The following is a 16698-nucleotide window of genomic DNA, read 5'->3' as shown; positions in this document are numbered from 1 at the left end:
GTACAACGAGAATACTGATGGAAGACTTGGAAAAGTTTCTCGATGAGGGGAAACTTCAGTGGAAAAAAGTCTGCACAGAGATTATGGGATGACTATGACCAGAGGAACTGTAAATGGCAGGGGTCAGTAAATGAACACATCAGGCCACCCCACTTAAAGGGCTGGATGCAGGCAGTCAGCAAGTGGATTTAGAGCAGTGGTTCTCAGCGTCAGTCACATCCTGGAATTATCTGGGAAGGCTGAAAAGATACTGATCCTGGGTCTATCCCCAGAAATTTTGTTTATTTGGTCTGGGAAGTGGTCTGGGTATCCAGATTTTTAAAAGCTCTCCAGGGCGCTTCCCTGGTGGTGCAGTGGTTGAGAATCCGCCTGCCAATACAGGGGACACGGGTTCGAGCCCTGGTCCGGGAAGATCCCACGTGCCGTGGAGCAACTAAGCCCGTGAGCCACCACTACTGAGCCTGTGCTCTAGAGCCCGCAAGCCGTAACTACTGAAGCCCATGAACCTAGAGCCCGTGCTCTGCAACAAGAGAAGCCACCACAATGAGAAGCCCGGGCACCACAACGAAGAGTAGCCCCCGCTCGCCGCAAACAGAGAAAGCCCGTGCGCAGCAACGAAGACCCAACACAGCCAAAAATAAATAAATAAAATAAATAAATTTATTTTTTGAAAAAGGCAAAAAAAAGCTCTCCAGGTCATTCTATTGTGTGGCTAAAGTTGAGAACCACTGATTTTGAGGTCAAGATTCTCAACTGACTGGCCATTATGTCACTTATTAAAGATATTTTCTTTTGGGAATTCCCTGGTGGTCCAGTGGTTAGGACTCTGCGCTTCCACTGCAGGGGGCACAGGTTCAATCTCTGGTTGGGGAACTAAGATCCCACAAGCTGTGCAGTGCAGCCAAAAAAGAAAGAAAAAAAATTTTTTTCTTTCCTTCCTAGAGAAGGGTAAAAGGAGGCTGAAAAAGAGGTCATTCTCTCGCAGCTAGAGGCCTATTAGGTGAGAAGCCTGTGGGTGTTCTGCTCTGAATGCAAACGGAACCTCTGTGAGGAAGCAGGAAGCTTATGTTGAGCAGGGGAGGACGGGGCAGGCTAAGCGGGGCTTTCTACCAGGCTCACCTGCAGTCTCTCCCACCAGATCTGGCGGATGATCTCCCGGCGCTCGGGGACAAGTTTGTACTGGATGACCTCCTCCAGCTCGGAGAGCATGTGGCAAGAAACCATGGCCTGATGGAAGCAAATCGCATTCCAACTTAACACAGCGTGAACAATTCGAAAGCCAGGCTTCAGTTCAGTCATTCTTTTTGGTCCCACAGGCATGCTCTCGGCAGCCTGTGTGTCCTCACGAGCCCACTCTGCAAAAAGAACTGAAATGTGCTTCCAACCCTGCACCGTGCAGACGGTCCACACTCACCCCATACGCCCGGCTGTAGCTCTCTCCTGCCATCGCAGTTAACTCAGCGTCCAGCAGGTCCCGGGCTTTGTCGATGCACTGGAAGAGAAAAAGAGAAGCCCTGGAATTGAGCTGTGGACTTGGGAGCTGAAGGAAGGGAGGGCTGTGATTTTCAGGCTTCCCAACTAGCTGCAGAAGTTACCTGTCTCACTGAAATCCTAGTGATAAAGAGAAAAGTTCACTGAAGGAGGGAAGAAACCTTTTACCAGATTTGAAAGCCTAGAGAAGAGCATTATCTGATTTCTCAGAAAAGACAGAAATGTATGGCAGCCAAAAGCTTAACATCTTAGATCCTGTTTAACAAAGGAAGGAAAATTCATGCTTAGAAACAGAATCACTGTTTTCTTGCATCTCAAGAGGACAGCTTGTGGATCTACCTTCTTTCACCTTCGCCATGCTGGGCATGCTGGGAAGAACAGACTGTGAAAGCACTCAAATGGCGCAGCTGGTTGTCTCTGGCTTTTAAGCGCCTTGTCCTCCTGAGGGAGTGCCTCTGAAATTGGCAGAAGAATGCCAATCCTCTCCATGTAAATGGGAGCTTTTGTGCCTGTGACCGGAATGACCCAGGTCTCAGTTCTCATCGTGTAAATCAGAGCCTGGGGCGGTGGGGATGCCATAGGACTGCAGTTTGGGTCTTCTCTGTTTCATCAATTAAAACCCCTGCATGTGGAGCTTTTCCTTTTTGAATGTTTAAGGTTTATATGACTACGTCCCCATCCGGTAGCGCTCAGGTCGTTTACCCAAGCACCTCACCCAAGACAGTCCGGTGCCTGACAGGCTGGATGTGATTACCTCGTTATTTTATTCTGCAAGACAGCACAGGATATCCAAATCAAGTGCTAACTTTCCTAAAAGGTAACCAACCAGTGTGTGACACGCCTGCAGAGCCAGAAGAACCTTGTGACTGACTTCTGCTGCAGAAGGGGGCATGCTGCTCTCTGAATTCTCCTTTGGTAAAACAGTTTCTCTCTACCACAAGCAGTGCTAAAGCAACATGGTAAAAAGGATGCAACGATGACCCAAGAAGCCAACTCCAAAAGCAATCTAAACGGTAACTTCTGGAACACGTGTCCCTCTCTCAGAGCAGAAAGTGGCCCCGGCTGATATGCTGGGAGTCATCTTCTTACCGAGCCTTGCGCTCTGAAGCCATTCTAAAGAGGCCACAGAGCCAAACGCCAGAGCTGAAGTACAACAGCCTGTTTACACAGGCGCCACGTGCCAGGTGCGGACAGGGTGCATGCGATTACCTTCCCTTTGTAGGTGGTCTGGGTACATGGAGGTCTGTACCTGCTGCGCCAAGGAGAAGAGGTCCTGATGCAGCGCCAGCACGGCTCTGTAAAACGCCCCGTCGTGGGTATCCCGAGGGATCATGCAGGTGTACTCCTCCATGCTGTCCCACTGACCTACACGCACGCACACGCACACACAGAAAAGCATTAGGGTGGTCAGCTTGCTGAGCTAAAGGCAGCAGCTCAAATAGGCCTTGTCACTGTTACGTGAATTTAGCTTGGGGTTCAAACAGGACACACTTGAGCCTGCTGTAGCCGAATCCTGCAGAGCCTCTACACTCTGTGAGGCTGAGAGCCAGTTTAACAAGGCCACATCTGTCTTCCAAACACAGGCCTCCACTGCTGCCCCAGGGAGTTCCATGAAAGATGGAAGGAGCCACATAAGCACAGGTCAGGAGGGTGCCACGCAGCACCTCATTAACCTGGAGAATTCGCCCAGCTTTCTCTAGGTGAGATGGAAGAGCTTTCTTCCCAACCAACGGAGGATCTCACAGTTCAATGGTACCTTGGACATTACACTTCCCCCTAAACAACTGATATGGCCATTATCCAGACAGGGGACAGGATGAGACAAACAGTTTGCTTGTCTCACTCTGGTAGTACCTTTGCCTCAGAGGGAGGAGATAAATATTTTAAGAGGCTCTGTTACAACAGAAAGATGGGCTAGGTCACAGCCCAGTAGTGTCATATCAGGGCAGACTGGGGAAATGGTGGCATCTGGAAAGACACAGTCACTTCCCCTGCTGGGGTGAGCATGTATCAAATGCCAGGATTTCCAAAACCATCTGCAGGAAAGATACCAGCTTCATTAGCCGCAGACTGCAGGGCTGCTGATTTTACGAGGCCTTTTCCTGCCTTTCACTCCAGACCACTGGTGCACCCATTCTCTACGCCTCTGGGCAAAAGCAAATAACAAATGATGACTCCTCAGGAAGCAGTTTGGTTTTGAAAAACGTTCTGGATCCAGCTCAGAGATCAAGAAAGGAAAGGATATAAGCTCTGTGACTCAGAGGGTGAGAATGGAGGTGCATGTTATGTAACCTTCCTCTGGACTCCACAGGTGCAGCTTCCACCTGGGACATCCATGGGCCCTTTCCCCTCTTACTGAGAACATCCCTGGAACAGACACTGGGAATCCTCTCTGCTGGGGTCTGACGTCAGAAAACGACACTTGTCTGCGGGAAGTTTTTAGGAAATCGCTGCTTGAAAACACTCAGGGAATGGGAGGAAGGTGGCTGAGTGCTGGGCAGCAAGGAGGAGAACAGAGAAAACAAAACTGCCAGAATGTTTATAACTGTTGAAGGTGAACAGCATATAGGGGTTCATTTTACTAGTCACTTTTGTATTTGTTGGGAAAATTCTATAATAAAAGTTAAGAAATAAAAGGAGATAGACAGCTGACTTCTCTCATTATTCCTGCAGGATAGAGACATGTTGGTGGAGCTCCAGCAACCATACTGGATCATGAGGTGGTGACCCCATGCACAGCAGAAATATGGAAAAAGGCTAATGATGATGGAGCCAGATGACAAACAAACTTCACTAAATATCTCAGTTTTGATGCCTGATCACTGTTTTCCTAGGCCTCCCTGTGAATAGCCATTATTAGACACATCTAACAAAGTTAGTCAAAGTCATGAGGTAGAAAGGACAGATGGAGGAGGGAGAAGTGGACGTGAACAGTTTTATGCTTCTATAGCCCTGACATCTCTGCTTGCAGCCACAGTGCCACACTTTTCAGATGCGAGCCCCCAGCCTCACTGTGCTCACCTTGACTGGGTGCCTGGGAGGGGAGCCTTACCTAAACCCCATGCAGCTGCAGCAGCCATCCGGGCCATCTTGGCTTGGGTCTCATCATTAACCAGGGTCCACTTTTCACAGCACTGCTGGTGGAGCTGCCCCCTGAAGAAAAGGAATTATACAGTCGGGTTAACAGATATCACCTCCATCTTTCTCTCTAGCCCCTTAGGTTAGCTGGAGGCTGCGGAGGAACTGGATGATAGGGGCCTGCCTTGAACCGGGAGCCTTTAAAGAAAAAGTACTTTTGACTGTGTGATATAATTGAGAAGTGACTGGTCATTTGTTGTTTCTATGGCCTGGTGGCTCATAATTTGTCTGAGAGCGAGTTTATCTAAGATAGGGATCGTGTCTAACTAGGTGTGATGTGAAATGTGAACATCTGGCCCCCTTCATAAATATTAAATAACTTTTCTCCTATGCCAGTGAACTCTGGGCTCTTTCCCTTTGGAAGGCCTACAGAGAAAGCCATCTGAAGAGACACATCTGGACATTCTTTTGGGTTCCAAGCTATAGGGAGAATTGGCTTTTAAAAGTATCATACCAATGCTTGCAGTTTGAAATGAAACGCAAATGCAATCAATCTGCACAGAGGAAGAAGGTGCTACAATGGTCACATCTACCAGAAATCCAGATGTTGCTTACTCTCAGAATTGCGCACAAGTACCGTGAGTGTGGGTGTGACTAGGAGACAATGAGATACGTATGATGTTCAGCAGACTCTGATACACAGAGAGAGCAGAAGCCCTCAAGAAAAGATGTCCTGTTGGCTGTTAAAACTGCTGCCCTCCCATGTTGCACTTCTGAGGGAAAGGAAATAAAATTCTGCTACTGGGCAAAATGAGCTCCTGCTTTCATGTGAGCTTCAAGACTCAGCTAGGAGACTCCTTAATCTTTCCTGCTTTCTGAAAGAGATGCTGCAGGATGTTTTAACTTGGTATTGGGAGTGGAGTCAAGAGAAAAGGTACAAGTTCCAAGTGGCCCAGCTCAGAAGCCTCGTGGGACATGAGCTACACTGCACTATAAGGTGACATGGGGGACAGGGAGCGGGGAGGAGATAAAGATGTTGAAGGGATCTGGGCTGGGCTCACCGAGAAGCTGACTGCTGACCACATCTAGGAGAACTGCTCGGGGCCATTATCCAGCATCATGGCCTGGCAGTCATTACCTTTCACTGTCTCTCTGTCACAAGGTCAAGAGAGCCAGGGATGCAAGCATTCTAGCTCAAAACGCAGCCAAGATAAAAAAGAGGAAGTGGGCAGCCATCCTGCCCCGTGCACTTACTGAAGCTCAGAGACAGCAGCTGGATGAAGCTCAGTGTTGTTTTCCTGCCGTCTAAACTGAGAAACCTTCACTCTGGGTCCTGCTGGAGGTTATCTTAGAGCAGCAGTTCTCAGATTGTTATGTGCATCATAATCCCATGGAGGGCTCCTTACATAGATTGTTGGGTGCCATCCTTGAGTTTCTGATTCGGGAGGTCTGAACTGGGGCCTGAGAAAGTACATTTCTAACAAGTTTCTAGGTGATAGTGATGCTGTAATTCAGGGGCCACGGTTAGAGAACCACTGGCTCAGAGCATAGAACAGCTCCTCTGGGCAGCACATTTTCGCTGTCTGGAGGTAAAGGAAAGTGACATGATCTCTGAATGCTCCTTCCAACCCTAGAACTCAAATTTGCACAGCTGGTGGCCGTAGGCAATTCAGCTTCCCTCTGCTGTTTCGTCAGGACCCCCCATTTCTGTGTCACAGGTCTGGGATTTAGCGTTCCTCTTCATCTCGAGGCAGGGAGCGAGTTCAGTGTGAAACGCCACCAACTGTTAACTCCAGAGACAAAGCAGGGAGCAGTGCAGAATCAGCATCCTGAAAGGCAGCCCCGCCAGGGGACACAGGCACTGACTTCAAGCTGAGGCTGTGTCAACAGTTGTCAGAACTGTTGTCAGAACCTGGTCGGTGCACACAGAGGCGGGGTTCCTCTCCCACAAACATTTGTTGCAAATAGGGATGCGGAATATACTGAGTCCTAACTCTCAAAGGCACGGGGACGAGCAAAATCAAAGAAATAAAAAGTATGAGACTGTCTGGGGGGCAACCACTAGGAGGCTCTTTGGCACCTCTCACTGACCCCAGGGAGGACTGGGTAAAAGGCCCTCCAAAACCCTGACTTTCCCACCCAGTGCAGCAGCAAAAAGTGTAAGGAGCGTTCTTCAATTGGCAACGCCTAAGTACTTGGCTGTCTATGATCTCATTCCTGAGGAATCTGTCCTCAAGGATGCAGAGGCCATGAAAGGAACAGTGCAGGGAGGTTTACTTAGGTTCAAGTAGCTGCAGGTGTGGCTGGGGAGCTGGGGGAGGGGGTGGCTGTCTCTGGTACTCAGCTCCCAGAGGCTGAGCATGGGGAGCGGGTCTTAACTCACTGGTAACCCTGGATCAGGTGAACACCTGCCTCGGGCACGTTCAGGATACATACTCAAAGCAAAAGCAATCCAGAAGTTGCACTCTAAATAGAACTGGCTGAATAAACCATACAAAAAACCTGCATATGATCAGGAAAAGAATTCTACTTCTTTCATCTCTCTTTTTTTTTTTTTGCGGTACGCGGGCCTCTCACTGATGTGGCCTCTCCCGTTGCGGAGCACAGGCTCTGGATGCGCAGGCTCAGCGGCCATGGCTCACGGGCCCAGCGGCTCCGTGGCATGTGGGATCCTCCCGGACCGGGGCACAAACCCGTGTCCCCTGCATCGGCAGGCGGACTCTCAACCACTGCGCCACCAGGGAAGCCCTTTCATCTCTTTTTAAAATCTCTTTTAGCCTACTGCATTCTTAAACCCCTTGGTCAGCATCACTAGCCACTTATACTTTATAGGTAATAATAAAACTGGAACGAATTCAAGAGCTCAGAGGTAGATGGCACTGGGTAGTGCAACGTCAGGAGACCTGGATGACTCTGCTCTCGGGAGACTCGGGCAGGCTATGTCAACTTCTATGAGCCTCAGTTTCCCAACTGTCACACAAGGAGATTAAACAAAATCGCATATAAAGTCACTTCTAACGCATCCAAGCCAACCCTACTTAACCCACCTAAGGACAGTGGTTGTCTCTAATTATGAAAGGTGGGAAGGGCAGGAAAGGTTTCAAGGAGGGAGAAACAGTTCAGGTGGACCTTGAAAGATGGGGAGAATTTCAAAAAGTAGAAACAGGAGAAGAGGAGGTGAGCAATTCAGGGCACTGAATGAAAGAATGCAAAGAAAAAAATTCTGTGGGGTTTGGAGAATGGCCAATCAACAGCCCTTTGGTTGAAGTTCAAACTCTTAACGTGGACCATAAGCCCCACTTGATCTGGCCCCTGCCTAGCTCTCTTGCTTCACCTCTTACCTCTTTTCCGCAACACACTCGACCCCACAGCCTTACTGAACTTTCAGAACCCTAACATAATAATGTGCTCGCTCCTCCTCACTGTCTGGGTCCCAGATAGTTATCACTTCTTCCTGGAAGCCTTCCAGAACCTTCCAAGCTAGGATTAGGGCCCCTTCTGATATCCCACAGCCCCTGGGCTTCTCCTCTCCTTTAAAACTGTATTCACTCTGTGCTACAGCAGCCTGGTCATCTGCCCTGTAAGCTCTGGGAAGGCAGGGGCTGTGTCCCTCTTGTTCATGCTGTGTTCTCAGGGGCTAGCACAGACACCAGCAATGAGTAAGCGCTCAGTACGACTGGCTGAATGAATGAATGGGGCACTCAGTCCCATATGCAAGAGGAAGTTGAGATAATCTGCTCGTGGGGAGGCAGTACAGCCTTCTGTTTGTTATTTAAAACTGTAGTTAACCTAGTTCATGACTGCAGGATGGCATTTTGTTTTAGCTATTTTAAAAAACTGCACTTGATGCTGGAAAACGGAACAGGAACCATTTTTCCTTTAACATCCCCTAGCAACTCCCTAGGCCAAGATGCAGGCAAGTGTTCTAAATCAAGCGTTACTGTCACTTCTCCCTGGCACACCCTTTCCCTCTCCCCATTCTCCTTCACCTGTCTCTCAACCGTAGGCCTTCCTCCAGGGAGAACTGCAAGATCACCCCGTTCCCCACTTCGGTCTTTCAGAGCTGTGTGCTCAGACCATTCATTGTCCCTGGGCTCTCAGGCTCTAGTAACCGCCTGCAACGTGATTGTCTCATCAGCCTCACAAAGGAAGAGACCTTATTTTTTTTTTTTTTTTAAATCTCTGGAGCCTGGCATAGTGCTGAGCCCGTAGTAAGCATTCAATAAAGGTGAAGCACCTGAAGAAAGCAGTCATCTGTTCTTCTTTCCTAAAATCATTAGCAAGAGGTAATAAAGAAAAGAAAAAAAATCAAGGTTGCAGAGTAAGAATATGAAGTCTTCATCAGTCAGTCAAGGTCAAGAGGCAGAGAGAAAACAGCTGTAGATCCCAGGAGCACACCCACACCTGTCCTGTCCCAGACCATTACAAAGTTTAAGTTAAAAAAAAGGAAAGAAAAAAAGCGTCTTTCTATTTAGCACTGAGACAGAACAGAGAGAGAAACACTCCAAAGTGATAGATGATTCCTGGGAAAATAACCAAGTGAAACAAAAATGAGAGTCTTAGGTGAGAACTCTGGTTGGGAGAAGCATTTCAAATGCAACTTGGCCATCATCCCGCTACAGCTTACCATTCCCCCAAGGCCTCGAGGCAGCGCATGCGGCCCAGCATCAGCTCTGGGTCATCCTTGTTGGTGTCCATTTTCTTATCGTAGGCCACAAGAGCATCCTCCCACTCATGCAGTTTCTCATACCAGGTAGCCTGAATCTCCTGCCAAGTGGAAAAGAAAGAGGACTGTTGGGAGGCACAGAGAACACAGGGGTACATTTTTTTTAATCCACAGACTCTCTTTCCCGAGTGTGCCGTGCTGTATGCGTGACACTTCACCCATCACAGTTTGCCTTGGCTTTGACTGAAAAGAACTTCAGAATATCCGGAGGTATGTTTGGTGACGGTGGGAATGCTGGTTCCTTGGCACAGTGATGGAACAACCCTGGGATAATCTGAGAGTAGATGTCAGGCCGTGCTTTCCCCCCCGTCACTTCCAGTCCAGACACAGAAGGCAGCAGAACTCCAGCATGTGGGGATACAAAGACAGGGGAAATCATTTAGGATGGCAGGAAGCCCCGACCAGGGCTCCAATAAGGATGCCAAGGCCTCAATCTGCTGGAATGCTGACAGTGGGCCACATGGCGGGGACGGCAGCTGCTTTCCGGATGAGGCCAGAAAGACCAGGTCACATCTGCATATTTGCTGGAGGAAAACCACTCGCTTTTTAAAAGCTCTCGATTCTCTGCGTTTCTTAATGCATTTTTAAACTTTCAGGAAATAATAATTTAAAATACAATATAATATTGCCACTTAAAATTCTTTGGAAAAACCTTCCTCCCTTCTTCTAGAGTCTCCCCCATCCAATGTTCCCTCCTGCTTAGCACTTGGCAGCTTTACCAGTGGCAGGGGCCAAAGGACGGGTCCCATTACCCGGCAGATGGCGCGCCACGCTGCAGTTCAGTGTCGGCCACGTGAATGAGCGGTACTGCAGTCTAGAAGCTGCAGACTACGGCTCTCTGAATGGCCCGGGGACTGTTTTATGTCTCTGTCTGCCCTCCATCTGCCTCCACCTCAGTCTGTCTTCTGGGCTTCTTCATTACCAGCTTGGTAAACGACCATTTCTCTACTGGGCCAGGGGAGTGGCTCTCCAGGGATTTATTTAACAACAATACGATCCTGCAGTGGAATTTGTATGATACAATGCAGGGCCCACATTTGCTTCCCCCATTACCTTTCTCTCCTTTCTAAATGAAAGTCTTATTTGAGCAGCACGTACACTGACAGCTACTGTGTGCTAAGCTCTCTGACAGAATCTTTTCTCCTTGAACCTCTGTAAGGAGGTCATTTCTATTTTAGGTAGCTAACTTGTGCCTGCTTCCCCAGGCCTAATTCTGCGGCCACAGCAGCCCTTTCCCCAATGTCCATGTACAATGAGGTTTGCCAAAACGGACTCTGTGGAGGGTAAAACTGCCTAAGCTCCATTCCCCAAGCTCGTCTAGAATCATGCCGCTCCGCTCCGCTAAATATGAAAGCAAAACCTTACAGAGAAAACAGTGACTGCAGAGACTGTACAATTACAAACTCCGAAATTAAAGAGTAACACTGGTAAACTTCCCACTTTGGATTTCTGTACTGGGTGGAAAAGAACAAAGGCTCCTGACGAATGTGTGGCACACGCTCAGTATGAACACGCAGAAAGCGGGGGGGGGCGGCGTACGGAGCAGGTCACGTAGGGGGCAGGATGTTTTGAATTGCAACAGATTTCAGAAACTATAAGGTTTAAGCAATGAATCCCACAAAATTCTAACAAGATTGCTGTTACCTAAACTGCGCTGAGAAAGCGCGGGCCCTGCCAAGAAAAAGCAACCACTGTCGAGCTTAATGTGACTCAGCCACCTCAATATAACAGAAAACCCACCATAGGCTTAGCAGCCACCCTGGAGCAACGGCCACCTTCAGAACCTGGAGACGGGGGAGCTCTTCATTTAAGGTTGGGACTCTGAGCCACCGGGGTATAAAACCGCCTGAATACCAGATGCTTGTGGAATCCTTGTTTCAATTACTGCGGTCTAAGCGCTAAGGATATCACAGGAGAGGACACCTCTGGGTGGAGTACCTGAAGTGCCCTCTTTGCTGACCTTCCTCCCTCTGCAAACAAGGGTTGTGGCAAAGATGGATGAGACACAGTCCCTTCTGTCTTGTCATCTGGAGATGCTTTCTTAGTCTAGTCACAGATATGTGCTCAAGATGGCAAAATACTCCCTGAAAGGTTTCAGTCCAATCGAACAGCCCTTGTAGAAGGCAAAAGCCCGTGAAGTAGTCACTTTCTTCACTCTAACACACTGGGCTCTCGATTAAGGCAGACTGGAGTAAGTGACCTACTTGACTAATAAAAGGTTCCTCATCAAATATATGGACCCAGAACTTCCTGACCTTCCAGGAAATCAATGTTAAGTTGATTAAGTCGATGCCTTATATATGGTTTGGAGTTACCAAAGCACTCTCCCAAGACTACAGAGAGTAACAGAATCTTTTTAATATCAGTTGGGCAAAGATGGCAGGAGGCAAGAAGCTATATAAGCAATAATGAAATGGAACAATCCCTCAATATCAGGTATAAATTATGGCATATTTTTTTCTGGAGAATTACCCATGGTTTCCTCTGAAGTAGGTACTGAGCCTTAACTATGGGCCAGTGGCAATGCTGGCTGTCACAGAGGACACAAAGACAACTCTGGTCAGGGTTAAACACCTGGGCTCTGACACCAGACTGCCCGGGGTTCAAGTCCTGGCTCTGCCACTTATTCACGGTCAGCTCAGGTAAGGTTGTTATCCTGCCGGGACCACAGTCTCCTCATCTGTAAAATGGGATAACAATAGTACACATTCAAAGGGTTCCTGTGAGGACTGAATTAGATGAAGTACATAGAGCACATAGCAAAGGGCTAGGCGCATGCTGAGAGTCTGATAAATACAAGTTATTACTGTTTTTTAGATTCTGCCCTCACGATCTCTGTTCAGCTTGAATACACTCCATACAGCCACTGTCTCCTTCAACCTCAAGATATAGGTAAGTCAGCATCAGATTTTTAACAATTGGCAAAAAAACAGAAAAGGAAAGTAACTTTCTTAAGGTCGTGGCTTAGTGCCTCCCTAGCCAGGTGGCTACCTCTTGCTCTTCTAAAAGGAATGAGGCAACTTACCAGCTCTCCGAAGTGTTTCATGGCATATTCCAATACCCCGGCAGCTGCCTCTGGCTGCTGTAGCTTATTATTAATGCTGGGAAAACAAAAGGAATAGGTGGTTACACTCAGCATGTCAGAGGGTGGGAGGTGCAGGGTCATTTGTGGGCAGATGGCTCACCAGTATGCTGGGGACAATGTCTTACAGATATAGAAAGAGCATCAATTATCTATTACCACCCAGAAAGCTCGGCCTGAATGATTTCATCTTGATCTCATACTCCTAATTTTGAAGGGGCCACATTTGGTGGACAGGAGGCCTTGCCTGCTCTGGGGCCCTTCCTCCAAGCAGCAGACTGGTTTCCTCTCAGATATCATACGTCAGGCAGCACACGTCTGTTTTTTAACTAGAAACCCTGGCTCCAGAACTGTTCCTGTTGTAGAACACAACCAGATGAGGTACCTCTGAACTTTTAACTCTTACTTCTTCTCATCAGTTGCCCTTGGTGGTAAGAATAACCAAAATGAATAAAAATCATCAGGCTCTGTGGGTGACAAAGAAGTGGCACTGAGGCTGGGTCATCCACGTCAATGACAGAGAACCCAGCAACAGTCTTGACTGCTCCCCTGACAGGGCCCATCTCTTTCAAATTCAGATGTTTCCCTAGTCCCTTTTCAAAGACCATGCCCTCCCTCTGCAGCAGGCTGTGAAGGGACCGCATCCCAAGTCACTTGCCTGGTCTCTCTGGCAGAGAGATGCTTTTCTTAACAACACACAACTTTGCTGATGTCATCTGTGGGCAGCATATGGCCAGTTGGGGCTGGAGAACTGTAAGTGTATTGGGGCAACTGGGCAGAAAAGCTGGAAGGCTTGCTGCCTGAAGTTGGTTCATCAGAGAGGCTGTGAAGAGGTCCTGAAAGTAGGGGAGCTGCAAGGCTCAGACCCTTGTTCCAATAGGGCCCTATGTAAGAGGGTAAGCAGCAACTAACCCAACACTAAACATAAGCTTGAGTTATGGAAGGAAGGAAGGAAGAGAGGGAGGGAGCAGGCTTGAGAAAACCACAGGACAACAACGACTACATCTGTTCATAGGCAGGGAGCAAAATGTGACAGACCACCCTGGGAGTCTAGACTGAGTGTCCAAGCTCAAGGCTCCAGGCTCTGCAACCAGAGGCGAAAGTAACTGCACAGACATCCCTCTCCTTTATTTACAGGAGTAGATGGGCAACCTTGTGTGGGATTTACTGGGCGGACTGTTTGGTGCTTCTGTGTGGGTCCCAAGCAAAGCAATGAGCCCAAATGTTCTCTGTAAGTTTTCTGCTGCAGGATTCAGAAATATTTTTAATTTCAAAGTGAAGCTGTAGCATCATGGTCCTTTAGGAAGCCCTATGAGAGTTTTTCTAAGCTGAGAATGAAAAGCCAAGTCCAAAGGGACTAATTCCACTGCATGCTCATTGTGAAGCAGTTTCCCATTCCTGTTGGCCTCTAAGTCAGGTTCTCAGCTTTGTTGCTCACTCACATAGGGCTGGGTAAAGCGTATTAATAATTAATATTACTGGGTATAGATTTGTGATAATCTAGCTCCTTGAGCCCAAATAAAGATTTTGGAAGCATAAGAAGGCAGGAAAAAAGAAAGCCAGTATATATTCTATATATTATACTCAAATATGTAATATATCATATGTAACTATATATAGTGATATAGTCTATATATTATTTTTAGTCCTGATGTGGACTATTGGGATGGCCCTGGTAGGAACATAAAGTGTTCCGATGAGGAAGATAAGGAAAGTGTTTCTTGCCTGAACCAAAAGAAGTTAACTCTAAGAATCAGACATAAAAATCCAGGAGTTCTAATAACTGTCTTCCAATCTTATGCTCTGGAACATACTCTAATTTTCAAGAACAAATTATAAACATTACCAAAACTTGCCTCACTCTGGGGAATAAAGCAACACAAAAACAAAAGCAAGCAAAAGTCACTCCTCCCCCCACTCGCCCATTTGTTATACATAAAAAGGAGAATTTTACAAGAAACTGATGAAAATCAGGAAGTTGTGACTAGAGACTTCAGAGAAGAAATACAAATTTTCCCTTAATGTTGCTATGGCTTCGATATACCTCCTCTAAGGACAGACCAACACAGCTTTGCAAACTTAAAAAGAAAACTCATCACGTGGCCCCAACTCCTTTAAGAGAAAGTCCACATAAGTCACCTGCACAGAACTCCCCGCTTGTATATGTGTGGAAGCAGGTAAGGATGCAGACAGCCCCGTGGGAAGGAAAGAGGGGGCTGGGCTCACTGCGGACCCACACTGACCAGGCCTCGATCAATGGCCAGGAAAACCGGGGGTGTACCTTGAGATGCATGACAAGCTCTTGTCCAACAGTAAGGACAGTCACTGAAAAAATGACAACTGACTAAATGGACTAAAACAAACCCATGAAAAATGAGTGGGAGCACAGAGAAAGGGTCCCTTTGATAAATTAAGTTCTGGTTTGAGGACCTCAAAGTAAAGGAGATTGTACACACCTACTCTCGACTGTTCAGAGAGGAGAGATTTCAAGTTAACCAGCTGTTCTCATCCTGTTTATTCTTTCCTCCTCCCTGTTTGCATTCTTCTTTCCTATAGAACTTTCTCCCTAAATGCATTTCTTTCTTCTTTCCTTCCGTGGAGTCTCCCGTGTGTGCCTACAAGGCTGCTGGAGAACGCAACTGCAGGGGCTGAGGCTCTGGAGGTTCTCCTGGTGCTCGACAGAGTCTACCATCTTGTTTGGGACCTTAACTTTTTCTCCTTCCTCCACGGCTTCTGGCACTCCATCACGAGAGGCAATGGATTATAATAACAACAAAAAGATATCTAAATTTACTGAGGGCTCACTGTAGGTGCCAGGCACTATGCTGATTACTGCTGATACATGTCATCTTAACCCTACGAGGTAGACATTATTAACACTCCCATTTTATGTATAAGGAAACCGTGGCCCAGCCGGTCATCCTTTCCCTTCGAAATTGTACCATTAAAAGGATCTGAAGTAATAACTAAGGGTACAACTCTGCGGTGGGAGAGAAGTGTGTCAGCTGTCTACTCTCGGCATCAGTGGGCCTGAGCAAATACGTGTAAAATAAGTGACTGAAAGCATGGCATGGGACGTTTCCATGAGCGAACTCTGTATATAATCTGCCGTACGGGAAAAAGGAGCTGTAATGCACCTTCCCTTTAGCTTCCTCACCCATACCATGGCTAACACCCTGCTCTGACCCCTAAGCTCCCGTTTCCTATTTTTTTATTTCCTTTCAGAAGCCACTGGCAACGCCTCCACACCTCCCAGCAGGACAGTCAGCATGCGGCCACAGTGGGCTTTTCCGAGGCAGCTTGTTCGAGGCTGCCAGGCTTACAGACAGAGCGCAGGCTGCAAAGTGGGGGATGAATAAGCCTCTGTGGAAACTCAGAAGTTCCCAGCTACTAAGGCCCCAGTCTCCTGCTTGCTTGGGTGACACAAGACTGTCTGTGCAAATACTCCCTTTTTAAACTCAGATGTGGTTTTATGAGACTGAAGGGAGAGACGTATGTGTGGCTCATGTGCAGAAACCACCTTTGCTCAAAAGGCCCCCTAATGAGGAGCTCTCGTTTTATGGGGCAGCTGGGAGTTTTCTACAGCCCGTTCAATAAACGCTGCCTTGTGTGCCCCGGGGTCTTTCCGTATTAATGCTGGAGGCTTACAAAGGGCAAACTGTTCAAAGCTCAGCCCAACAGCAGAGGAGTGCTTAACAACACAAACCAGGCCTCACCGACGCTAACAAACAAGTATAGAGATGGAGGCTTAGGCAGCAACGTGCCCACGACAACAGTGCACAGGATGACAGGTCAACCAGATAGCCTGTCTCCTCTCCACGCTCACCAAGGCCAGAAGGAAAAGATGGCTGCGGCGCAAGAATTTCTAGGCTAGTGGATCCCGTCCCAGTGCTGTCTTGGCATGGGTGTCGGGGTAGATTTGTATCCTACTTCACTGCGCAGTGAGAACATCCAGTTGAGCTCTTGTATAGTTGCGAGTCGACAGAGCAAACAGAAGCTGCCTACCCACAGAATAAAACGCAGAGCCCACAAATAAACCTGGTGTTAGAAATACAATGAAGAGAGACAGACAGGGAAACACAATGAATTAGGATATCAAGAGGGGAAAAGGCAATTATTCAGACATATTCACTCATTCATTCCCCACCTCCCCTCCCTCACTCCAAGATTTAATTTTTATTAAAGGAAGCTGAGTTGAAGAGCTTGAAACTGGAAAATTCTTGGCAATTGAGGGAAACACTTTTTAGAATTGAGTCGAATTAACAAATAAGAATAAGATATGGCCTCAATGCCTCCTACACCAAACAGATTACACCAGGCA

General features: G+C 47.6%; 1 protein-coding gene across 3 annotated transcripts in view; it reads right to left on the bottom strand.

Moving 5' to 3' along the window:
* The window catches only part of MTOR (mechanistic target of rapamycin kinase), a 115503-nt gene that overhangs the window by 29033 nt on the left and 69772 nt on the right, over window positions 1-16698 (bottom strand). For all 3 annotated transcript variants that reach the window (XM_030878522.2, XM_030878528.2, XM_030878536.2), the window contains exons 29-34: window positions 12321-12396; window positions 9197-9336; window positions 4544-4644; window positions 2741-2856; window positions 1415-1492; window positions 1120-1227 (exon numbers count right to left, since the gene is read on the bottom strand). In XM_030878522.2, the coding sequence (XP_030734382.1) occupies window positions 1120-1227; window positions 1415-1492; window positions 2741-2856; window positions 4544-4644; window positions 9197-9336; window positions 12321-12396 (619 nt within the window). The remainder of the gene's footprint in view (window positions 1-1119; window positions 1228-1414; window positions 1493-2740; window positions 2857-4543; window positions 4645-9196; window positions 9337-12320; window positions 12397-16698) is intronic.

This window comes from Globicephala melas, chromosome 1, assembly GCF_963455315.2.
Source record: "Globicephala melas chromosome 1, mGloMel1.2, whole genome shotgun sequence".
NCBI classification, from domain to species: Eukaryota; Metazoa; Chordata; class Mammalia; order Artiodactyla; family Delphinidae; genus Globicephala; species Globicephala melas.
Note: the sequence above shows the minus strand (reverse complement) of the source record. Positions and strands in the feature narration are given on the sequence as shown.